The sequence below is a fragment of the Vanellus vanellus genome (assembly GCF_965231255.1).
Source record: "Vanellus vanellus genome assembly, chromosome: 1".
NCBI lineage: Eukaryota > Metazoa > Chordata > Aves > Charadriiformes > Charadriidae > Vanellus > Vanellus vanellus.
In genome coordinates, this window is record NC_138905.1 from 128,320,516 (window position 1) to 128,346,209 (window position 25,694).

Sequence of the window (25,694 nt, forward strand, 5' to 3'; positions counted from 1 at the left end):
ACATTTTACAATTGGGAGACAATACAAACATGACTCAAACAAATTAATTGGCTAACATAATTAATGTCTGGTACATACCTACTGAAGTAATACCAAACGTTACAAAAAACAAACAAAAAAAAACACCACCAAAACCAAAACCCCACAAAACCCCAAACCCAAATATCTCATTTCCTTCCAAGTTCTAGCAGTGACAGGTCAAGGAAATGTATTTCTTCTTCCATATTAATGACAGACTGGTGTTAGTTGATTCACAGATACCTATGGCTCAGAGCCCAGAGAAATACACCTCACTTCTGCTAACATCACACAGTTTGTATATGCACTCTGATACACCTATTGCTGTATCAGGGTACTGAGCTTTGGTGGTTGTTTGTAACAGAGGCGGCACCTAAATATTAAAGAAAAGGAGAAATTGTTGCAATACATGTAAGTATTCTCTAACCAGGACTGGACCTCATACCTAACTCCTATAAACAGCTGTAAGAGCAAAGCTGTTTGTGCTCCGAGGAGCTTGCCATGTAAATAATATTCTTTCTTTCTGTTTCTGCCTTAAAGGACTATGAACAGAGGGAAATGAAACTTGGAAGAAAGTTGTATAAACCATTATGATTTAGTCCTTTTGAAATTAATGAGAACATTCCTATAGTTAGAAGAAAGATCATGATCTTAGAAAGAAAACTGAAGTTTGGGAGGGGGTGTAAATAGTATTAATAGGGATATAGTACTTAGCACTTACGGGACAGATTTCTTCTGTTTCTTCACCAGATGATGGCTTTCCTGGCTTGATTTTTCCCTTACCATTTTATCGTTCTGCCTGAAACGTAAGTAGCAGCATTCGCTTTCAAATCTGTGGCTTGAATCTTCCTCCTCTGCTTTTTTAATAACCTTAATGGACGTTATACTCTATCTTCGTATCTGTGTGTGTTTCTATCTCACGAGGGAGAGCTGCTTTAGACAGTGAATTATACTAGTACCCGTGTTTAATAACTAACCAAAGCATTTGCCCTTGGCACTCTCAGCACCGTAATGCTAATTAAGCAAAATAAACAGAAACGAGATGAAAACCGGGCAAAGCACTCATCCTTCCTCAAGATTTAATTTGGGATCAGAAACGCGGCTGACGGGAGAGGTAAGGGGGAATTGCAGGTACGTCCACGCACGGAAAAAAAAAAAAAAAAGAAAAAAGAAACACTGATTTTTTTATTTTTTTTAAACCTTCCACTAACAGCGTGCGATTTAAAGGTCACTTCAGCAAAGGGAATCAAGGTCAGACACCGCTAATCCCGCCGCACCCGAAGCGCCCTTTTCCCTTTCTCCCCCTTCCTCGCCGCACCGCCGCGTTAACGCCGAGCTGGCGGCGGGTGGGGGGCGCGGTGGGGGGGGTGTGGTGGTCCCGGTGCTGCCCAGATTCCACCCCCCTCCTCCGCCGCCTCCCCCCCACGGCGCGTCCCGCGGCACCCTTCGCTCCCACGCGTTACGCCCGGCCGCGCGCGCGGGGCCGCCGGGCAGACCGGTGCCCCCCCCTCCGGTGGAGGGGTGGGAACGTCGGAAAGCGGCGGCGGCGGCGGCGAAGGGGGAGGAAGTTGCCCAAACTTCGCCGCGGCGGAGCGGGGCGGAGCGCAGGGCAGCGGGGCCGGCGGGGGCCGCGCCCCCGCCCCGCTCCCGGCGCACACGGTGGGGCGGTGGCGGCGGTTCCCGCCCCCATCCCCGACGGAGCGCGGGCCGGGCCGGACCCCGCCGCGGCCGCCGCCTCCCCCGGCAGGGGCGGGCAAGGGGAGGAGCGCGTCGGGCCGGGCCGGGCGGTGCCGGGGGAGGGGGGACGGGAGTAGGGGGAGCTGCTGCACCTGATACACCGGGGCGGGAGCGCGGCGAAGGAGGGAGGGAGGGAGGGAGCGGCGCTGCCCGCCGCCTGCGAAAGCCTCTCCCCGCCGTTAGTCAGCGCTGGTCTCGCTGCTTCTCCCTCCTCCCGCCCCTTCTGCGCGGAGCTGGGCTCTCGCTCTTGTTCCCCTCGGGGCCGGCGGCAGCGCGTCCTCCTCCTCCTCTTCCTCCTCCTTCCCCCCGGGCTCCATGGCTTCGGCCGGCAGCGGCATGGAGGAGGTGCGCGTCTCGGTGCTTACCCCGCTGAAGCTGGTGGGGCTGGTGTGCATCTTCCTGGCGCTGTGCCTGGACCTGGGAGCCGTGCTCAGCCCCGCCTGGGTGACGGCGGACCACCAGTACTACCTGTCCCTCTGGGAGTCCTGCCGCAAGCCCGGCAACTTGGACAGCTGGCTCTGCGAGTCGACGCTGCACAGCGGTGAGATTACGGATGACCTCCCTCCATCCATCCCCCCCCAGTTCCCCCTTCCCTCTCTCCCGGGTCCGCTACCCCCCGCCGGCGGCACCCTGACCCCGCAGCCGCCCTCTGCCCGGCCCCTGCCCCGTCCCTCCTTCGGCTCTTTCTGCCTTCCCCCCCCTTCTCCCCGGCCGCCTCCCGCTCCCCCGGCCTCGCCCCGGGCGCTGAGACTTACCCCGCCTCCCCGTGCCCTGGCTGCCCCTCCAGCATCCTCCGAGCCACCGCTCCCTCATCCCTGTCCCCCCCCCGGGACCATGTCCCGGCCCCTTCCCGGGGCCAGTTCCCGTGTGCCCGGCGCCCTGCCCCGCCACCCACCGCTCCCCCTCCGGGCTCTCTCGCCTCGCCTGCTGCCGCCCCGCACCTCCGGCCGCCGCCGGCAAGAGTCCCCGGCACCTTTGTCCTCCCGTTCCCAAGCCGCTTCGTCCATCCCCATCCTCCTCCCCGGTCCCGGTCCCCGGGCAGCGCGGCCCCGGCCCCGCTTCTCCCTGGTTTGCGGGTTGGGGCGAAGGCGGCGGCGGTCTCTGTACATGGCCTGTGCTGGGGGGGGGGGGGGCGGTTGGAAGCACCGAGGGTCCCTGCTCGGCTCGTCCTTCTGCCAGCGAGACGGTCTAAGGTGCAGGAGAGGTTGGCTGCTGTGAGCGAAAGGGGTGGCTGATTTCCTATCTGCCTTCTGAGTGCGTTTTCACAAAACATCCCGAGTTTGGACTAGTTTTTGTGATTTATTTATTTTTTTTTTTTCCGAGTGGCAGTTGTTCTCGTACAGTGAGAAGCTGCTGGGGATCAAGGATCTTGTCTTTATGATTAAGATTATTATGGGGACCCCTTCGGCCCCATCTCCCGAAGTGGCTAGGCTTGGAAAGTTGGGGCTTGCTAAGCAAAAATGATCGCTGTTTTGTCCCGAGCGAGGGAGGACGCTGGACTTGGGCTCTCTCTCCGTCCCCCGGGTGTGCTTGTGGGTGTCTTTCTCCAGCAAGTACTGATCTTCTCATCGCCTTTCATACTCCTTTGTCCTTCTTGCCACACTGCCTGTTTTGATTTCTTAATGCTCATTCGTTCTTCAGCTTTCTAGGCCTTTGGTCATAGACATATTTTTTTTTTTTACGTTAATTTCACTATTGCTTGCAGTACTTAAAAAACGGGTTGTGAATGATATAAACAAGCTGCTTGTTGAATATCTTTCAGTAAATTCTTTTGTGGTACCATAATTGTTTATGCTTTCGGCGGTTGTTTTATTTACTTTATGCCTGATAGCAACTTCTGGAGTCCCAATAGAAACAGTGACAAATGAAGCCAGCCCCCCCGCCCCCCTCTTTTCATCCCCATCCCTGTCCTCCCTGCACACATGCTTGCATTGCTAAATCACCCATTTGGATGCTGTGCTCTCCGGTTGGGTAAATCATACAGGGACAAGATGTTTGTTTTGCAAAAGAAGGCAAAAGAAGGCAAGGGGCTGACTGTATGTTCTAGATGCTTTCCTTTTTCCTTGCTTCTCTGAAATCCTTGTATAGATTCTGGGAAATAACTGATTTCTGCTTGACTAGAAATTGCACAGGTTCCTTTGCTGCTCTGCTTATTTATTTATATTTTTTTCTGTCGTTGTGTGGAGTAATATTTAAAGGGTTTTAATGTTGTTTGGGGTTTTGTTTTAAATCAGGTAATGCCAAAATGACTTGTAAAGAAATGTCTGTTTCAATCAGTTACCAGGGCATCTACACAAACTTTGGAGAGCTTTCTTTTGCTTCCCCAGTATAAATGGAAATTTATGTAGGAATGTCAGCTTCTACGTGTCTCCTTAGCAACGTGAATCCTTTGCCCCTTCTCCCTGTCTCCTGAAATAGTATCCCCTTGATTGCAGAAAGACTTTTCAGATGGCTTGAATGAGAACTTGCTCCCAATCCCCCCCCACCACCACCTCCTCACATGCTTTATTGGGCTCCCCCTTCAATCCATCACCCCCCCACGCATGCGTGTACACACACACACACACACAAGAAGTGGGACATTAAGAAAGCAGGACAGCTCATGGAACAGCATAAAAAGACATTAATCTCTCTCGTTCCTTTATTGGTCACCTGTCTGTTTATGGGAAGGTGGAAGATGAATGGGTGAGGATGGATAGGAATGAAATGTGGTGGTGTTGGATACTGTGTGCTGAAAATTTGCCCTCTCCTGGTGCTTTCTTCTAGCCTGTGCAAAAATTCCTGCCTGTCCAGTTTTATTCAAGTTCCTTGAATGAGCTTTACTTATTTTCCTTAGATACTTTCCAGTCCAGTGGAGCCAGGTTTCACAAGCTACTGGGGAAGAAGTGAATGATTGTTTTATTTGAGGTGACTGGAATAAGCCCTTCATTTTCCTCACGTTTGGCACACAATGATGCACTCAGAGGAGACCTGAAATACGAGAAACAGTACTGTTCTCCCTTCGCCTTCTGCGAGTGTGTTACAATTCCCATTAAAGTCAATGGGAAGGCTCCCAGTAAGTTCACCAAGTTGGATTTGGCTCGTATTCGAGACCATTTTGTGTGCTTGCTTTAATATTTGAAGTGCGCTTGCCTCCTACATCAAGAATATAGCAAGTGGTATATTTTGGAGAGAGAGGAGAGCTCCCACAGGGAAAGCTCTTTTAGCTTGATACCAGTGCAAGCAGCTTTGTAGCCAGCTAGCTGTGAAAAGCTGTAGCACACACAGGAAAAAGGCATCTTCACCCATGGTTTTAAGAGATTTACTTCATCATCCCCTGAAGGAGAGCACCTCAAGTGGCACCATCAAGGGCAAGCTCATGTTAGGAGCCGTTAAAGCATATTCGAGGTTTAATTAAAAACCTTTGTAGTAATTAGATGTAGGACCCCTGACTGCTATCAAAAGGGCAACTTAGTAGCGGAAAGCAGGAGGAAACCTACAGAGCATGATTAGGTTGGGTGTTATAGCAGGAAATAATCCTTCCCAGTTTTCCTTTAGCATTGCTGCTGCTTGGAGTATGTGTTCTTGCACTGTTTCAAGGGTTTTTTTTTATAGCTTGCAAACAGTCCTTTGCTCTTGCACCGCTTTTAAAGTTGTTTAAAGACTTCACAATATTGCTGGTTCAAGTATGTAAAATAGTCAAATTAATTTTTAGGTATCTGAAGATGAAAAAATATCTCATCTTAATTTACTTTTTTCCTTCTGAATCTTTAGGGCCTATGTAAATCACCTGTTCAATTTTTTTTCCTGTAATTGCAGGAGCTGGAAAGGTATCCTTGCATATCACTTGTCTACCTCTTCCCTTGATGAAATTCTAAAATTCCAACTAGTAGCAACTTCAGGAGCTGAAAAACTAACAAAGTTGCCAGTATGGAAAGCTTCGTGATAAAATCTTGAGATCCAGCAATGCTGCTTTACAGTTTCACCAGCTGTCTGGGCATAAAATTATTTTCTATGATCAAAGCTTAACTTGGCTAATGCACAAGTTGTCTTTAAGTCAGCTGTATTTTAAACTCATGTGCTAAACTAAAAAAAAAACAACTTTCAGGGTTTGGAGTGTTCCTTTGGTGCCTTGAAACAAATTTTTTTTTTTAGACCTCATTTGAAGTGGATTATGTCTAATTTGTGATGGTTCATTTGCAGATTTATCAGGAGTTGAGTTATGTATGAATATTTATTTCTATCGCAGCATCTGCCTAAAATTAAATGCATTTTATGTACAACTGTGTGGTGTGTCTGTACCTGTAGAGGTAGTTATCTTCTTCCTGCAGAATTAATAACAGTAAATTTGAATGTATGCAATAGACTGCAGCTGTTATAGTTCTTTAAATCAAACATACACAAATATGATGTGGAAGACATAAATGGTTCCATAGAATCTGATCTGCAAGTAAACATTGTGTGTGTTGGCTTCAATACATGTATATGCTATTCATAGAAAACAACGGCTCCTTTGCAGCATTTCAGTTTATTGTGAAAATAGCGCATATAAAAATACGTTTGAATGGTTTCATACTGCTTAACTGCATTCATTCTGGTTTAGGGGGGGCATACGACTTTGTTACTTCTCATCCTGTATATTTGCTTTTGCAATGTTCAGTTTTCTGTAAGATCATTATACCCTAAGAACTATCCGTGAATGTTTGAAAGACAGAACAACCTCAAGGAAATAAGTGCAACAGAGTCTCTCTGTGTGTTTAAACTTAGTGGTGAACACCATAAAGGTAAGCTTAAGTTATAGCATAGTTCAGTAAACCAACCTGAGTCTAGTTTTATGCTTATAATTCTGTTTTAATTTTTTTCTTAAAATAAAGCATCAGAGGCTGCTCATTTGGTAGCACTTGAAGGGGTTTAACCTTAATTATACATTAGACGCAGGTACGTGAATTAACATGGCTCAATAGTCTCGGATGCTGTCTGCTTGTTTTGAATCTAAGGAGTTGTGTTCCAAGGGGAAATAGCTAGCTCAAAAGCAGCTTCCTCCTTAGAAGATCTGGATCATTGCTCAGAGTTGATGTTGACACATTTGTAAGAAGCTCAGCAAGGCTGATAGTTTGCTATAAAATGTCATAAGAAGAACAAATGCAGTTTTACTGAGTCTGAAGAAAGTGGCTTATACAATGTAAGGAGCAATTAATAAAACATTCCGTCTGGTTTTGAAAACTGTAGTCTGTTGTTTTGCATATTGCTCTCTTTAATAATCATCCCCAACACTTCATCTTAAGGTAGACATAAAATCGAAAGCCGTACTACTTCAGACTCACCGTCTAAGACCCTGAGTAAGCTGATCTAGTTTGAAGTTGAATCTGGCTTGGGAGATTGGCCCTGCTTTCCATGGGGAGCTGGACTAGGTGACCTCCAGAGGTCCTTCCCAACTGAAATTATTCCGTGATTCTATGATGAATGTTGCTCTGTTTATGCCTGATGTCTGCCTGGCTCCTTCAATGTGTTCAGAATGCCTTAAATTTCTTAACAAGCCCTCACAGTAGCCTCAGATAGAATATTTTAATGCTCCCTCCCTTACGTACGGTCCAGTTATTTTAGCCTCAGACTTCCCAAGGCTCCGTGGGAGCAGCAGGTCTCAGATTCCTGTTCAGTAGTCTGGACCTTTTGTATGATGGAGGCTACCATTTCAGCCACCCTTCTCCAACCAGCTAAGAGATGTGGTCAGAGCACATTCACGTGTAATGTGTGAGGTTTGTGTGAGTTTATCTGATCAGATCAAGAGCACCGTACATCTTGTCATTGATAATGCTCTCAAAAAAAAAAAAAAAAAAAAAAAAAAAAACCAAAACCCCAAAAAAAAACAAACCCAAACCAAACCAAAAACGACTTCTAGCCTTACCGGGTTATTGGTACTGCTGTTGTTCATTGCAATTTTAAAATCAATCATGTATCCTGTTGCTTTAAGTCTTGTTTATTTAATAAAGAAGTCTTGCACCAGTAAGTTAAAAGATGTTTTTTTTGTGTTAGGGATAATATAAGTGGTTTAAATATTTGATGAGATTTTATATTTAGAATCACGTAGAGAGTAACCTTGCCTCTGTTACTGATCTGTGGCCAAAGATGACCACGTAAGATTCAAGGTAACAAGCAGGAGATGGGATACAGTCTATCCAGCTGCATTGCTTTATGTGTTTTTACTTGTTCCATTTCTATAATATAAAGGCCATCATTTTGATGGGAAGTACTCTTTGAACTATTTTAAATGCTAGTTGTTTATCTCAAGGACCATTGGAACGGGTTTTGAAAATGGCAAAAGATTGCCAGTTTGCTTGAAGAACATCAGTAACTGTGGGAAATAATTACATTCCTGTTCCAAAGCAAAGCGTACGTCTTCCTTCTTCAGATAGCTTAAATGTAGTAGTATATATAGAAGAGGTCAGAAAAGGTGAGCTTTTCTTGAAAAGCTTGTGTAACACATCTCCCACACTTCTCCTAATGACATAATTCTAAGATTTCCAGGTTTTTGTGAGGTTCTTGGAGTTGTGGGTGTGTGTTTTGTTTTTTTTTTTCTTGAATGAACGAATATCCAATAATTAAAATGCCATAGTAGTGAGCTAATCTCAGAAGAATGCCATGTATCCAATGGAAGAAATGCCTCAGTACATACTGTACTATTCTGTGAATGAATTATAGATTACATGACTTTCTGTAAGGCTGTGCTTGTCTTGAAGTCCTCTGTTGGCAAAAGTGATGCGCAATGCATGTTGCCTTTAAATAATAAAATAAAGATCTATGTAATGGCAGCACTTAACTCTTCATTTGAAGATGCACTTCATTTACAGGATTTTATTCGGTGATTTTAGAAATACAGGCAGGCCACAGCTAAGAGAACAGCTGTACAAAAAATACCCCGAAGTGTATATTTTTTGTATAAATAAAGAATGTAAGCTTTAATCTTCAGGAGAGATGTGTGTCGTGGGCAGATGAACAAGCACCTGCTATGTTTCAAGTTGCTTATACATCTGTGACTCCCCCCAGGCATTAGACCGTCTTGTCCTGCAAAATCCGTCTCCTTTGCACAACAGCAGAGTTGCTTACCATATTTTTATTGCTTTCGTTGTTCAGGGTGATCTCCTGTAGAGACAGGAGTTAAGACTTGGGATGGTGTCGAAGCACACAGGCGGCTTGCATCAGGGCCACCCATAGCTTGATGAACAGGGCAGCGGAAAACAGAGACATCGGGCAAATCAGTGCAGTCCGTATCTTATGCGAGACTGCCACAGAGATAATCCTGAGAAACTGAGACCATTTCTTCTTCACGTGCTGCTCACTTCTCTGGGAACCAAACTGTCTGCCGCATGCTCAGTGGCATCTTCGGGTGGAAGGTGGGAGAGCTCTGCTTGCCACAGAAAGGTGAGCGGAGTCTGCACCGCGGCTGACCAGTGTCCCCCCCTGACCTAGCAAGCACGTCCTTCCCAGGCTAAGGAGGGTTGGTGGTAGAGCACATACTACCCAGAGTGTCCTGCCATCGGGCTGTTATCTTGCCTGGAACAGAGCTGGCCTCTTTTCCTCTGATCTTTGTTATCTTGCTGTGGAGAAAAGGAAAGCCATAGGAGGAGCCTGAGCCACAGGGACACAACTCTAGGTGGCTGCTGAGGACTTTTCCCTCAAGGCTGAGAAGGAGCCCTGAGTCTTGGCTGCCTTACACTCAGGTATTTTTGTGTATCAGTGGAAAGGTTTGTAAACAGCACTGAAAAGTTGGAAGGGACCAGTTAGGTAAGAGGCACTTCAAAGCAAGACTTGGATTTGGATTCCCTCCTACCTATTTGTTCACAGACCCCATAGATCTCATGTTTATCTTTTCCCAGCTTGGGTCTAGCCGATGGAAGAAGTTTCAGTCTACCCTAGTGGTTAAGAAATTCTTCTGGGCAATGGCAGCAGAGAGCTGGGAAGCAAAGACCTTGTAGTTTCTGAGAAGTCCTCTAGCCCCTGGTATTTGAGCTATATTTGAGCCTGCCTTTCCTCCTTCATTAGTCAGCTGCCATGGTTAGCCATGAGCGTTCTGTGTCTTGGCAAGGCACAGGTGGACCCTGGTTCGTCCCAGTTAGCTGTTTTTTGGACACGTCTGTGTGCTCTAAATGACTCTCCGCTCAGCATCAGGAACGCTAAATCATCCTACAGGCATCTTGTACAGTAAATGGAAAGTGACTGATGCCTCCTGTGGAGCCTCTGAATTGTCCTTAGGAGGCACTTAGGGATTTTGGCACCCAGCATAAAATGCTGAAATTTCTGTTTGGGTGTTTTCAAAATCCTGGTGAATTAGAGCTATGAGAAAGCCTCACTGTTAAGACCGCCTGTGTTGTGCAGGACTTTGGATATCGAGGGCTTTGTCCCGTGTGCTACTGTGTGTGGATGAAGACTGATTTCTTGGGTAATAGCTCCGTACATAAATCTCCTGTTGAAGAAGCAGCCGAAAACAGTTTTGTCTCTTCTACAAACAGCTTCTTTCTAACATATCTGTGACCTCACATAGTTATTTCATGTGTTCAAATGCGTGGCTTTCAGAAGAAAGGCTCGGTGTTGCGTGTTTGAGTTCTGTCTTAAGGAAATTATGCATTCAGCCACGGCTGGCTGGTTCCCACTGCTCTGGTAATGCTTTCTAAGCGTCTCAGTGACTTGAGGATCCACACGCATGAGTCGTTTTCATACTTTGGAAAAATTTTATTCTCAATCAGTAAAACAAGAAGAAAATGTAAAAGCCAGAGTATGTCTGTGCAGGAGCCAGCAGTAATAAGCATACTAAGCAAAGTGACAAGGAGCAGAAAATATTTATTTATTGTGATTTTTGTACAAGGGTCCACTGTGGAAAGCTGTGGCTAGAGCACCTTACTGGAGGTTTGGTGTGGATCCTGCCAGAAAGCGCTTTTCTCTGCAGTGCGCAGAAGTGTACGCTACGGAGTCTCAAAAGATGATACTTGTGGCACTGGCTGTACAAGAGCGGAGGAGTATGGACTGAGGAACGTATGGACACTGGGCTTCCCAGCTTTAGCCAATATCCCCTTCATCCAGAGCAGAAGTCATCTGAGCAGCTCCTTAAAAAAACGTCGCTTTGGCTCAGGTGAGGTTCCAAAGGACCGACTTCTCTGTGGAATAATTTTATGTGAGAACTTCATGGTGACCACAGTACACATTTTACCTCGGTATTTCCAATGGATTCAACGGAGCTTGGCCTCACACAGAAGTCTGTGCATCTGGTGGTGCTGAAGAAAGAGGAAATCTTACCGATCGTGCGACAAATACACTTTTAAAAACTAGATTCTACCTTTGTGTTTTTATATAATTGCTACACTTTTTAAACTTTCCTTGGCTATTCGATGGCTAAGTTGGTAAGTGTTTGTAAACTTAGAAACAGTTTTGAATATAAAGCGATTAGGATTATCTCTAGCTATCTTATTTATCTTAGTTGATTGTTATGACATTCAGTGTGTTATATTTAATTTTCGATGTGTGGGTGCCTCAACTTTCTATGCTTTACTTGACATGTTCTTTCAAATTCATTATTCTTGAATTTGAATGCCGTATTACAATTTCTAAAAATATTTATTGGCTGAGGGCAGATAAGTGGAAGCTTTGCAGGGAATCAGAAAAACTTACCTAAGAGTGTTGTTCTGTTTTGTTTTTTACCAAGGTTTTGTGTAGTGCTAGAAGAAGGTCAGTCATTACCTTCATCATGTAACAGCTGCATGCATTTTCTTACTTCAGCCTCCATGAGAGGACTCAGTGGGGAACCATTGTATGAAAGAAAGGAATACTTGATCGTTTCTTAAGAGATTAATTCAGTTCACTTGCATCATCTGAAAGAGCCATGTACACAAATGTTTCACATGCTCCACAGTATGTTTTTATGTCCACCACTTCTTTTACTGTAGAATACCATGTCGATAAAAATGTTTAATTTGAGGGGAGCTTGCTGAAAATGTGAAATCTATAACAATGCTAGCCTTGCATTGCTCTTGTGTTAACAAATGACCTATTTATTAAAAATAATCGTTTCAGAACTTTGAGTTGTTTTCTTCTTTTATGGCTTTTCCTGATTTTATCTTAGTACTGAAGTATTATTTTGCCCAAGAAATAGAGCAGATATAGAGCTGCTCTTAATTAAAAATGAATATACAGCTTAAAGCCTTAGGTCATTTCATTTTGGGGGGGAAGAAGGGAGGAGAGTCACACATTTCAGTGTGCAACTAACACTGTGATTCTGTATCATTAAGAAACCGGCACAATTTCCAAAGAGCAATGAGACCAAGCTGTCCTTACAAAAAGGCACTGACTTAAAGTGCCTTATGAGGAATTAACTGAAAAGAAACATTACCATCATGGCTTGGGGGTTTCTTTATTTTTTTTTTTACTGAAGATGGTAATTTTTATAAATTTTACACCATATATATTTTGAAAATAAAAAAGTGTTAAGTACCTAGGTTCATATTTATATATGTTTCCAAATATTGAAATACACGTCCCTAAACTAATGGGCAGATTGTTATAATAAAAATTATGCAAATAGTATCATTACCATCAGAACTGCAGTATAGATTTCCCATGGCTGTAGACATTGTGATGCTTCTTGTGCAGTTCAAAAACATGTTTGGATTTTCAGACCTAAAAATAGTGTATATGAAGTGAGGCTTTTCTTAAGAAATCTGTCATGAGTTACTTAACGATTGTCAACATATATTAATTCTAGTTGTTCAGATGGGATAGGTGGCATTATTAGTGTAATTTTTAACGTATTGCTAAGATCATGACCGCTGGAAAAAATCTGAAGTTATGCTTTCTGTTGGCTCTACAGTTATAAACCAACAAAGCAACTTAATTTGGGCATGACTGTGAGATGACAGGGCTTTTTAAAACCTAAAAGTTTATTAAGATTTGTGGGAGTGCAATTTTACTACTTCCTAACGTTTTTCTTTGATAGTGGTTGCGTGGTGTAAATAAACTGTAGTGATGTACAGTGAAAAATACCGATGTACATTCTTAAAGTGTAACCAGATTGTGTTTTGAATCCAGGAAACTAATAATGAGCATCTGTAAGGTCCCATTTTGCTCATGTTTATGCACTTTTCTATCTCTGTGAGAACAAGCAGCCTCACTGAACTGCCGAGGCTCCTGAACCTAGTAACTTATTTGCAAGATTGGTGCGTGTCTAGAAATGGTGCAAGTATATTTTGAATACTCTAAAGTAGGCTTGTGATGTTTATGTTCTGTGTACCAGTAACACTATGTAACAGAGCAATCTGCTGTTCCCATTTTGATGCTGCGTGTTATAAATCACTCCTGGGTAGTCCGAGGAAAACTACAGATTCTTATTGTAGAAAACTGTGTTTGCTGGTTATATTGCTGTAGCTATCATCTAACTTACACGGTGTTCTTCCTTCAGAGGTAGTGACTCAGTTTTCTTTGGGTGTTTCTTGTCTTTTGTGGCCTGGATTTTTTCTTAAAAAATAATTGCTGTTAAGTAGAAGGCCCATGCAGAAGGTTTTACTTCCTTAATCCAACGTAAGCTTTATTTTGTCCCCAGATCAATTGGCTTTCAGAATTGAAAGTTAATAATTTTCTAAGGTGACGGGGAGATGTAGACATGTGGTTTCCATGGTAGGCAATGTAGGAAAGCTCAGTCCGGTATCCTTTGTACACTGATGTCTGATCTTCATGATGTTCTTTAACCAGAATCCTTCTCAGCTGCAGCTCAAGGTAAAGGCTGGTGGCATTGTATGCTCCTATAAATGGAGGCTGGAGGTAAAATAAAGAGGCAATTCCAGACACTGTCGCCCAGAGCACAACGTTCAATACCTGATCCTCAGCTAGTGGTGAGGAACATCAAAAGCCTCGGTTTTGTCCTACTGTCAACATTGCTGAGTAGGTTCTCTTAGTCAAGAAATTAATTTTGTTTAAGTCAGTTCTTCTTCAGTTGGGAGTGTAGGTGTTTTCCAACGCTGATTTGTCCTTCTTCCTCCCACGTCAGTACTATAGTAAGGTAGTTTGTTTATTTTTTAACCTTTCCAAATCCATAGATATATCTGTCGTGGAAGCTAAATTATATTCTAACCCCACGCTTATATAATCTTTGGCTTGGTTATTTTAACTTGTTTGGTGGTCTTGCCAATGTGGTTTTGGAAAGCAATAGGATACTCAACTTTTTTCTTCATTTAGTTGAAAGTTGTGCAACATTGGAGTAGTGTTTGCGTTTGACTTCGGCGTGAATGTCAAGATCAATGTGAAGATAACACTTAATATTTTATTATTTGTAGTGGCTTTCAAAAATCTTAGTTTCTGAGTTTTCCCGTCTGGCACTTTGATTTATTTCAACAATTTTGTATGGCTTTTAACTTCGGGGCAATATGGATTTATGTGTCTAGCCTTTGTATCTGTGTAATTTTCTAGTGCAAGGATTGCTTTCATGTTGTTCAAAAGTGGTCCATTCTGCTTATTTATTTCTGGATTTTATATCTGTAATGCACTCTGATATTGGAAGAATACTTTCTAAATCATCAGTACACTAACCACTTGGTGTTTCTGAAGGATCACATCAGCATTAAAACCCACTCTTTCTAACATTCCTATCCCTAACTAAAATCGTATTTCCATCTGAATAACCGTAAAGCAGTGGGACACACGGCAAACTGACATTAGATATTGCAGGCTGAAGGTAGGAAAATGAGAGATTGTTCCCAGCCTTGGTGTTTGGTCCAGTAAGAAAACAGGGAGTTAAAAGAGCTTGAAAAGTTGGGTACTTGGTAATTAAAGTACTAGTAAACAACATGCCTGGATTTCTAAAAAGAATGAAAATAAATGTGTGTACTTGAACAAACACACCTTTAAAATAATTTTCTCTTTTTGCAATGCTTTTATAGCTCTTCTCTTCGCTTACTTCTTACAATCCCCTTCGTCCTTTTCCATATAATGTATGAAGGCTTTGTGGTGAAAATAGCTGCCAGCCATCCATTCCCAAACCCCGCAGCTGCGCTGTCAGTATCTTCAGAAGATCAGATTGCTCTTGAACCTGGATGTACTGTTTTTTAAAAACACTGGATTTGACTCTTTTGAAAAAGAGAATGTGGATTTTTGTTGTTGTTCTTACTTTAGTAACCTTAAGACCTCTAAGTTTATTTTGGAAATAATGAATCTTATTTTCTCGGAACTATGTAACGCATTTGGCCGTTTTATTCTGAATATCATATGTATTGCTAGTATTTTCGAAGTAATGAGATGCATTGGATCCATATGTCCTTTTCCCACAAGCTGGCTTTAGGTCATCTTCCTTGAACTACTGAGTAGTAGTCATAAACAGTAAATAGTGATCTGAGTGTACTTCTTGATGCCCGTTATTGCAGAGAGACAAGGTCTTAAATACTGTTTTGCAAGGAGAGACAGCACAGAGCCCCTGCCTTTCTAAAATCCTACACATGCTTTTAAGTTAGATCTTTGATGCTGTATAGACCCATGATGGCCATCAGCTTGCAAATGGATTTTGTTTTATGTGATTTAAGATAGCAAGGATGTTGTTTGTAACTGCATCCATTATGTATGAAAATAACTAGAAAATACGCTGGGCCAAATCCAGAAGTTGCTTTTGGGGGAAGAGAAGACAAAGATACTTTAGAATAACTGATGTTTTAAAACGGACTTCAGATTTGACTCGGGCTATATCTAATGATCATTACAGCCTTTATAAGGGCTTAACTTTCACCTTTTTTCAGTGTTGAAAAGGATTTATTTTTTTCTTCCTTTGAGCATCTCCTTCCTTTACCTTAGTTTTGCTATTCATATTATGTGGCCTTGGTACTTCCCAGGTGATGTGTATACGATAAGCCTCCGTGCATTTCCCTTCCTGTGTCACCCTAATCAGCTCAAGCAGAGGTTTGACTTTCACTCTCACGTGGGAGAAAGTTACAGCAGACTGGGGGTCAGCTAACACATGCTAGCTAATCCTGACCCAGCCTTGATTGCTCATGCTAAATTGGACAAAACCAGGGGACCAAATTATTCAGTCTTACTCCAGCCAAAATCCCAGCGAGGCCAACTAAGCCTTGAAAAAGTGTGGGAGGTTGCGGTACTTTGCTCCTGAGTTGCGTCTGTGGTAGAAAGGTGTTTCACTAATTAGGAGAAAAGGAATCCAAAGCCCAGTTGTTTATTTACCTGAGCCTTGATAAGGGCTCTGCGTTCCTCATATTCTGCTGTTTCTGCCTATGGGCTTGTTTTACTGAAATTGTGTTGTTATTTTTTTTCCCCCCCCTAGACTGGCAGATAGCTACTCTGGCTTTGCTGTTGGGTGGTGCTGCCATCATTCTCATAGCTTTCCTGGTTGGGTTGATCTCTATCTGCGTGGGATCTCGGAGGCGGTTCTACAGACCAGTTGCAGTCATGCTCTTTGCTGCAGGTAAGCAGATTACTGGCACCATTATGAAAATTTCATGAGAGCAGCTTCACTTTTGTGAAGGAGGACGTGCCTTGTTCTGCATACTAATCCAAAGGCTTTTGGTTTACTTCGGTGTTAACTCCGGTGAGGTTTTTCAGGATACCGGTTCTGCACGGCATTAATCGTTTCTGCAGTTGCGCTATTATTGGTTCATACACAGTTATCCATTTCCATTATATTTATTGTTTCGTGAAGTACCTGTAGCAGGGGCAACTACAGAGGATAAATTTCAAAGTACTATTTTTAGGCTGTGACTTTGTGCTGCTTAATGTCCCCATTTTTATTCTTCATACGAAGCCATTTCTGTTATTTTAATGTACTTGCTTTTACAATTTTAAAACACGATAATTAATGCTCAAATGTGAACTCTTGAAGCCCTATGTGTGAAAATAAATAGGATTATGTTGCAAGGTGTTTATGTATGCCTCTGTGCTACGAGGAATTCGTTTCATTGTGTCAGCTTGCTTACTTAGTTATTAATTTAACAAGCTGTCACAGTGCAGTCCCTGTTTGGTTTTAAAAACATGAAAATGGAACAGTTTATATAGACTATCACAAAATCTTAAGGGAGACCTATGAGTTTGGATTGTCCGAAGACTGGTCCAGTGAGGTATAATTACAATATCAAATCATCTCCTTTTGTACGTTCTGGTGTTTTGGGGCTTAGTCGGCACGGATGTGTCTCTTTCTCCTGAGGCTCACCACGCACGGTTTGCCTTCATCCTGTCACTCATATCTGCATTGGAACCAGCAGCTTAAGCCCTTTCAGATAGGCCGTAATGAAGAGGATGACAGAACCTAGTCTTCGGGATGTATTAAAAAAGGCACTTACAAGGATATGGAAAGATAAGGGCGCAGAATTTGCAGGGTGTTCAGGAATGAAGCAAAGCTCCGGGGAAGACTCCTGCTGCCCCCTGCTGTTAGCGGTGCCTTGATTGAGCCGCAGCGCTTTTAAGACGCACTTTTATTTGCTCGAGAAATGTTGGTAGGTTATATTTCATCTGCTTTTAGGAAATGAATGCAACCTAGGATCAGATTTCCCGAGTGGAAATCGTCTCTTTTTTGTTCTATGTGTCGCGTTGCTCGCCTGGTTGAATGAATAAAGGGCACCGGTGTCGTAATTTTAAAATTTAGTATTAATTCTGAGATTATAAAGCACGCTGGGCAGTTAACTTTGGAAACAGGGTTATTGATTTTCTGTAGTGGTTTCTTATTTGGATTTTGACTTAATTTCTTGTAACATTGTGTCGTAATTTAGTAATTGTTCAGCCATACGCTGCCTATCTTGCCATATTGCTCATTTAGTATACAGTTAAGTTTGTACTAAAAAAAAAGAAAGCAAAAAAATCCTCAAATACTGCTGTTTGGCTTAATGCTTATCTGTTTTCCTTTGCATAAAATTAGTTCTAGTCTTTACTGCAAAAGTTAGGGAGGAAGGGAGGTTTAAAGCCTACTGGCATCAAGAAAGGAAAATACCCTGATGCTTTAGCTCATGAGCGGTGTCCACTTCTTTCCTTTGCCTCTGTGTGTGTGTGTGTGTGTGTGTGTGTGTGTGTGTGTGTATGCACATGCATTTTAAATAGCCATGACCTGAAGCATATAAGAAGAGAGATGATGAGGCCGAAACAGCCTGCCCCATTCTTCTTCATTATCTGGCAAATCTGAGGAGAATCCTTTTGGGACTTGATGCTGACATTGCTAGTGTCATTTCCTACAGATATTATCTTTGATGTCAGCTATTTTTAGAGGTGAATATGGACTGGCATATCTTGAGAGAATTATGGAAAGAGTCCTCTACTGAAGAGGGGAAACTTAAGATTGCGGCACGGTGGAGTTTGTGCCTTATGCAACTGTCCATGGATTCAAACTTTCACCTGTGGATTTCCCAGAAGATCTTTGAGGATAAAACCTGCCCCAACCTGTGAATCTGCTGACAAGACCAAGTATTCTGTATGGCTCTGCTTCGGAGTCTACCAGCTGCCTCTGGAAGAAGGACACAGGATGAATTGCCCAGAGATATTTAATGATCTGTGTGAGTGTCAGGTAGAAAACGTCACTGTGTGGGAGAAAATGGAAAAGTGGTTTCCGGGCACTTCAGAGTCAGAATAGTTGGTGCCAGGTGTTTTTTTTTTCTTCTAGTTTTGATTTATTTTTATTTATCTTTCTTTTTTTCTCAGCTTCAGGTTTCAGTTAGCAACTCTGTAGGTGAGGAAGAATGACTGTGTAGGACTGGAAGACAGGAGAAAGCAAAGGGACAAAAAATAATTCAACCTAGAAACTGATAATATGCCAGTGAGTGATCAACAGATGTGAATGTGTTTAAAATACATACTGTCAGCTCTGTGCAATGGGGAGAGAAACAGAAATGCCTCCGGTAATGGAAAAACATGGAGCATACAGAGAGGCAGTTCTCTTCCCAGCATTTTTGGTCTAGTAGAGGTGTCACTAGCTTACATAGTTGCTGGGGCATCTTTGTGCTCGTGAACTGGCCCTGAAAGCTGCATCCTCAAAGTACAAGCTCACAACTTGTCAGTCTCATGATATCGTTACCAGATAACTGGGTGCTAACTGAGTCATAACTTCGGGGTAGAGAGAGGAAGTGCAATTGTTGAAAGTTCATAAAAGCAAATAAAAAAAGTAATTTAAAAGGTGTTTGCCTTCTGGGCTTATGTTTTAACAATGTTTAGAAGAATAACCTGGTGAGGTTAGTAAGCTTTTAACACATTTCACAGGATGCTTTTACATGTGAGCTAGGGAAACAGTGGCTAAGTGAAAGTATTCTAGGTGAGACAGTAAAAAAAAATGATGGCCGATAATATTTGGAGACTACTTAGAGGATGTATCTTTCCATTCTGACAGAGAGTCAAAACACGGTCTGGCTGGATTGGGTCCTGAGTTTTGTGCTATTACCTATTTTCATAATCATATGGAAGATAGAACAAAAGTCTACTTGTCAGATTTTACAGTGAGGCTAGAAAAAATTGCAGATACAGTGGGGGACAGAATTTGATTTTGAGAAATCGGTAGAACGGTCAGAAAAAGTAGGACTGACTTCAGTGGGATATAATGCAAGTTGCTACAGGGCAGCAAAAAGAGTCATAGCGTCAAACAGATATTGGTAGGAAAGATACTCTGTAGGTCATGTAGTCCAACCTTCTTGTTGAGGCAGGAAAGTCACTAACACCAGGTCAATCAGCTGCAGCTTTGTCTAGACCAGTCTTGAAGAACTCCAAGGATGAAGATTCCACAACCTTTCCAAGCGTGTTGTTGGGTGCCATACTACCCGCCTTACGATATTTCTTTTTTTCCTGATGTCCATCCTGAATTTCTGAAACTGAGATTTGTGTCCATTGCCATTATCTTAACTTGCCTGGCATGACAAAGAAGAGGGTTGTTGTTTTTTTTTTTTCTGTCATTGTTGCAGCTACATTTTCAGGTAACTGTAGGCTGGTTTGAAATTGCTCTTTAGCCACCTCTTTCTGAGTCTAAAGAAACCTGGCTCCCTCATGCTTCTCTTAAGGATGATTTGGTCCAGGATTCTGATTGTCTTGGCAGTTCTTTGGACCCTTGTCCTTAGTTAGTGAATCCACGTTCACTACCGATTGGTGCTTGGATCTGTAGGGGCTTGGAGGTGGACTCCAAGAGGATGTACTCCATAATGTTTCCAGGGATTGAGTTGTGGCTGACCAGCCTATAATTCTGTGGATTTTTCACTTCTAGCCTTTTTAAAGATGGATGCATCATTAACCTTTTTACATTCATCTGAATATCTCCTGATCACTATGGTTTTTCATAGATGATAGAGGGCTCAAGATCACGTTGGGCAACTCTTTCATCACCCTTGGGTCAATCTCATCTGTCCCCATAGATACGGATGCAACTCTAAGTCATCCCTAACTTGTTCCTGCACTGCTGACACCCTGCCAAACCATGTTACTTACGGGTTTTGGAGAAAGCGTCACGGTGCATCACCTGTCACTTAGATTGGCTTTCCTGTCCATCATTGTATAAATATGGTTTCTGAACTTCATTTTGCAACTAATGCACCTGTGGAAATCCTTCTTTATTACTCTTTTTGCCATTTCCCAGCTTACTGTTGGGCTCCAGCTGGGCTTCAAACTTCCTGATTTTGTATCCAAGTATGAAAACAGTGCTTTTATACTCCCCTCTCATTGTTTCCTGCTCATGTGTGCCCCTTTCTTGCACGTTCATTCAGAAACTCCCTGTTGGACCAGCTGGGCCTCCTGCTGAAATTCCTGGCCTTCCTGTGTAGCAGGGTAGTCTGTTCTTGAGCTCGCAATATTTTAAAAACCAGATTGGCCCCCCTTTCTCTTCATGCTGCTTCCCAATTAATGCACAGGTTGTATTAAGTACAAACAACTTCCCAGTTAGCAGTTGCATGCCTGTTGATCTTTGAAACTGCAACACCCATTGGTTATTAATGAAGTGCTTTGCTCAAGTGAGTGAGCAGGAGGAAAGGTGTAGAGAACAGAAATACAGAACCTACTAGCCAGCACCACCTTGTTAATAAGTATGGACCAATTAGAAAGCCACGTTATAAGTTTTTCTGGACAGCAAAACTGTTATAGTCACAGAATCACACAGAATGGTCAGGGTTGGAAGGGACCTCTGGAGATCATCTAGTCCAACCCACCCGCCAGAGCAGGGTCGCCTACAGCAGGTTGCACAGGGTGGTGTCCAGGCGAGTTTTGAATGTCTCCAGAGTGGGAGACTCCACAACCTCTCTGGGCAAAAACTTAAACAAGGTCAAAACTTAAACAAAGTCAAACACTTAAACAAGGAAAAAAAGATTATACTTTCCTAATTTTAAAGTGTTCATTGTGATTTTTTTGCATGTTTAATATAGTGAGTACATCTAATTGCATATATTTCATGTAAATGGAACAAAACTAGTATTCCTGTTCCTGTGCAATTGTCTTGCAATCATCATAGTGCTAGTCATAAAAATGGGTCTAAACTTGAAGTGGATAGTCTAGTTTGAGATGACTAGTCTTTTTTGAGTAGCATTTTGAAGGAGAGTTTGTTTGTTTTTTTTTTTTTTAAGATTTCTTTTGCAGCCTTTTTTTCTGCAGAAAAAGACTAATGCTTCTCAAGAAAAGTAGTACATACACTTCCCATAAGCAGGTCAAAATAGCATGCGGTTCCTTTAAATTCATTGGAAGCAGGTCAGTAGTTGCAAGCATTGGTTGTAACATCTTTTTGGTCATATGGTCATTCTTCATAACTTCACTAACTGTTGTTTCTAGCCTGCACGGGTCCCTTCCCACCTTACAGGGAGCAACAGCAGTGCAAAGCGACGGCGGTGTTGTGCAGTGGGGTTGTTTCCACTGGCCAGTTGCTGCCAGCACTTCCTTTGAGTTTTCCAGTAGCACAGCTGGGCCGGCAGTAGCAAAAGCAGGAACCCTCACTATAAAAATGTCTAAAATACCTGTTGTGGGTATTGCTTCCTTAGCCACGTGTTCCGTTTCCGACAGAATCACTGTTTTGTTTTGTTTTGTTTTGACGTGTCCAATCTGTAGACTAAAATTCAGCATCTTTCATATGTTAGATTGGGGGAAGACGTAGAGCTTCCTTGGTTGGCACTTGACACGCTCACAACAGAGTAATTCCTGTGCTGACTCAGCAGAGATGCTGCAGCCTTGGTTCGGGAAGCCACTGAAGAATTTGCTTATATCCATTCATCTTAGGAAATCCTTTTTGACTTTGAGTGGTCTTAAAGGTATGTCTGAAAGCTGAGCATATGTTCAGGTATTTTTGAGTGTAATGATGCTCTCATTATACAGAATTGGAGTGCATAATCTTTTCCTTAGTGTAGGCTCTTCCCCTAGTGTACCCTGTCAAAATTTCTCCAGTGTTGCGCAGTAGTTTGTGAGCTGGCAGACAAAAATTATATTAAAATGGAATAACACAAAGCAACACTTCAATAATTTCAGGATTAAAAAAAATCCTGAGGATTTTAGTATCCACATCAGAAAATCCACTATCCAAACGTTATTCAGATTGTCAGTCTCAAGTAAGAGTCCAAAGGCGAGTCTGGAGGCTAAGTGGACGGGGAGGGGGGGAAGAAATATCTGTTGACTGTTTTGTAAAGTGTTATCACCAAGGATGTTTAATGAGCATTGGAAATCATTTCCCCATACCAGTCCCCGTCCAGAGGACAGGACAGCATTAGTCTCCAGGGCTAACGAAAAGTGCCAACACTAAAGAGTGCGGGACTGAAACAGCAAATGACAGATTTTCAGTGTGCAAAGTGTTCAAGCAGGAGGAGAATATAATTAATGTTATTTTATTTTCCTGTAATTTTTCAGTGAAGTTTCAGAAGGGCTTCTGTAGTCCAAAGAGGTCTTCCTTTCTATTATCCACTGGCATTTTATATCTGCGCTGGCTTTAGAACAATTCTCTAAATAGCGTTCGTTCTTCTCATGATACCTACTAAAGTGTGAAAAATGACTCGGTCAATGTTGAAGGAAGTAGTTATTATGGCATTACATTGCATACCACTGAACTTTCATCGGCCTATGTCTCAGCCCTGCAAATGCTTAAGCACGTGCTTAATGCTGTGGATGTGCCCACCACGACTGCAAGCCGGGAGCTGGGGTTGCTCGCAGAGGCAGTCGCGTGCTGAAGTCTTTAAAAATCGCTAGTGTAATATGCTGGAAGGGAGCACTGCGTTAAGGCCATATCGTATATTTGAGGGGCAAAAAGGGTGTTTTGTACATTCCTGTGACGTTTTGTCTTTTGTGGGTGGCAGAACTAGAAGCCTGAAGAATCACTGCATCGTACAGCTTGTTCTTGTCTTCAAACCAAGTGTAATTTTCACCTGCTTACCTTGGAAACTGTTGTCCCAGTTTTCTGTTAGCTGTGTGCCTGACTTTAAAAGAGAATGGATGCCGATGAAACTGAAATCTTCTTGTGAAAATTGGGGTTCTTCATCTGTGTATTTTCCTTTTCAGGTTACTGTGTGGGGTATTTTTTTGATGTAGCACAATAATTAACAAGTCTGCTGAATTCCACTGCAGACGTGTGGATCAGGCTGCAGGAGATCTGGCTCTCTCAGAGACAGTGCTGTAGAAAGTAATGATTTTTAAGCTTTTTACTGCCTTGGATTTGATCTGTTTTATTGGCTTTTTTTTTTTTTTTTCATCATGAAGCATTTCTGATCCACCCCCTAAATTCATAATACAAGGCAAAGTTTAGCCCGTTGGAAGTTTAGTGACTGATCAAACTTTATTTTAGATTCCTTGGTATTCTGTGTAACAATATCATTAATTCTGATTACAGTACACAGCACTGCATATGAAATATGTAATTCAGTGAGTCTCTACTGAACATAAATATGTATCACCTACTACGATGAATTATTGCTAGGCTATTAAATGATTTGATTCTGAGCCATATTTCTTAATATTCGCTTATTCTTGCTTCTCATTTTGACTTATTTATAATAGCTATAGAACAAGTGATCTTAGTTTTGTTATTATGGAAGGAATAACGACTGCAAACTAAAATACAAAGGAGAGACAGAAAAGAATTGGAAAAGATTGCATTCATTGTTTATTTCATGTACACCTGAAGGATCATTGTTATACCATATCAATAACATTTGTTCATCAACAAGGGAATATGGAAGAACTGCTCTGTTCCCTGTCAATGAAACTAAGCTGATGTTTGTTTGGTTTTGGTTTTTTTTTTTCAAAAAAAGCAGTATTTACAAGCTAAAAATACACCAAGAGCATTTCAAATGTGAATTTCTGTTATGTGATGTCTTCCTCGTTTTACGGAAATTAATTAAGGCTTCTTTTGACATTTGTTTTTTTCTCTTTCAGTTGTTCTTCAGGTGTGCAGCTTAGTCCTTTACCCAATCAAGTTCATCGAAACGGTCAGCTTGAAAATATACCACGAGTTCAACTGGGGCTATGGCCTGGCTTGGGGCGCAACTATATTTTCATTTGGGGGTGCCATCCTTTATTGCCTGAACCCTAAGAACTATGAAGACTATTACTAGAATCGTTTAATGGGAAGAAAAACAACAAAAGGATTACCCCATCTTTTCTAACTCACGGTTTTTTTAGAACACTTGTGGAGCACCAAACCGTCTGCTCTGTTGATAAAATAGCCTTTGCCTTTTGGGTGTGAACACTGTAACCAGCTTTTACAACCATTTAAAAGAACTGCAAACACTAGGGTTGCTGATCTTACATAGGCAGATGCCGCAAGCTGCTGATACATAAGCTTCATTTTTCCTGACAACAAGCAAAAGGATCTACGTGACAGCGATCATTGTGAGAAAACTAGTTGGAATGAGAATGCAACGCCAGCATCTGCTATTGCCTTCAGGGGAGCAGCTGGTATAGGCTCCATTTAGAAGTTTCCCTGTATCATAGAGGATTCAGATGGCTGATAAGCAGGCAATGGCATCTTGTACAATAGGCTGCGTTGGCCCCTTGTTACTCGCTCAGAAAAGCTCTTAAGGAATTAGTTGCGAGTGACTGTGTTGAGGGCAGTGAACGTAACTGGTTAATGACTTGTCTAATATCTGCATTCAACGGTCTTCTAGGAGAATAATAATAAATATGACAAAAACCAAGCCACCAACCAGACAGGATTTCATGAATTGGTAATCGACGTCACCGTGCCAGCTGTAGCAGATTGTTGAAGGAAGTCCAAAGCCGGAGACATGTGCTTCTGACTGCGTAGTTGGAAGTTGTCTCAGCTCTGAGTATTTTGCTGGGAGGGTGGAGATAAGGGGGAGCAGAAAAAGACCTCCTCTGTCCCTGAGGCATCTAAAATGCATGAATGAATTGCAGTTGTCCGAAGTACCCATTTAACTTCATGAAAAGGATGCATATGGAACAAGTTCAGTTATATTTTTGAAAGGTATTTGTTAGTATAAATGAATATATATAGAACAAATGTAAATGCAGAGGGAGAGAGACGATTTCGTCTCAAAATTGTAATATGAGCTGTGATGCAGTGGTTAAAATACTAACTTTGTACACATTCTTGAGAGTTTTGGATTGGTACCCCTAATTTTGGCTGCTGTTACAAAATAAACATAAAACGGTTTGTCTTCTGTATATGCCCTTGTACAGACTCTGTGTTATGGGAAATGCTTAAAAGTTCACATCAACTTAAGGTAGAACTGGACAAAAAAACTATTTGTTATTCCATGTGTAATCTAGTATTTACTAAAAATTGTTTTCTAAGGCTGTTGTAACGAAAAAAACTGCCGTTTTTTAAAATCTAGTTAGGTTGCGAGTGTCTCTGATCATCAAGAATACAGCTGAGACCCCCACCATGTCCGTCTTAAAGCATTAGTACTGCAGGAGGTAATCTCTTGTTCATAAAAGCTGAGTTTATAATGGACTGGCTGATGATTATGTACATCTAATTACTCCTTGCTTAGTACGTTTCCCACTTAGCGCATCCAGAGACTGTACGCGTGAAATGAAACCCA

General features: G+C 42.3%; 1 protein-coding gene across 1 annotated transcript; it reads left to right on the top strand.

Annotated features, from left to right (window-relative positions):
• Positions 1–2,070: 2,070 nt before the first annotated feature.
• Positions 2,071–25,305, top strand: TMEM47 (transmembrane protein 47; the record flags this gene model as incomplete). Its single annotated transcript, XM_082489248.1, has 3 exons — positions 2,071–2,296; positions 16,037–16,177; positions 24,064–25,305. The coding sequence occupies 3 exons, from the start codon at positions 2,071–2,073 to the stop codon at positions 24,240–24,242; spliced, it is 546 nt and encodes a 181-aa protein (XP_082345374.1). The 3' UTR covers positions 24,243–25,305.
• Positions 25,306–25,694: the final 389 nt, after the last annotated feature.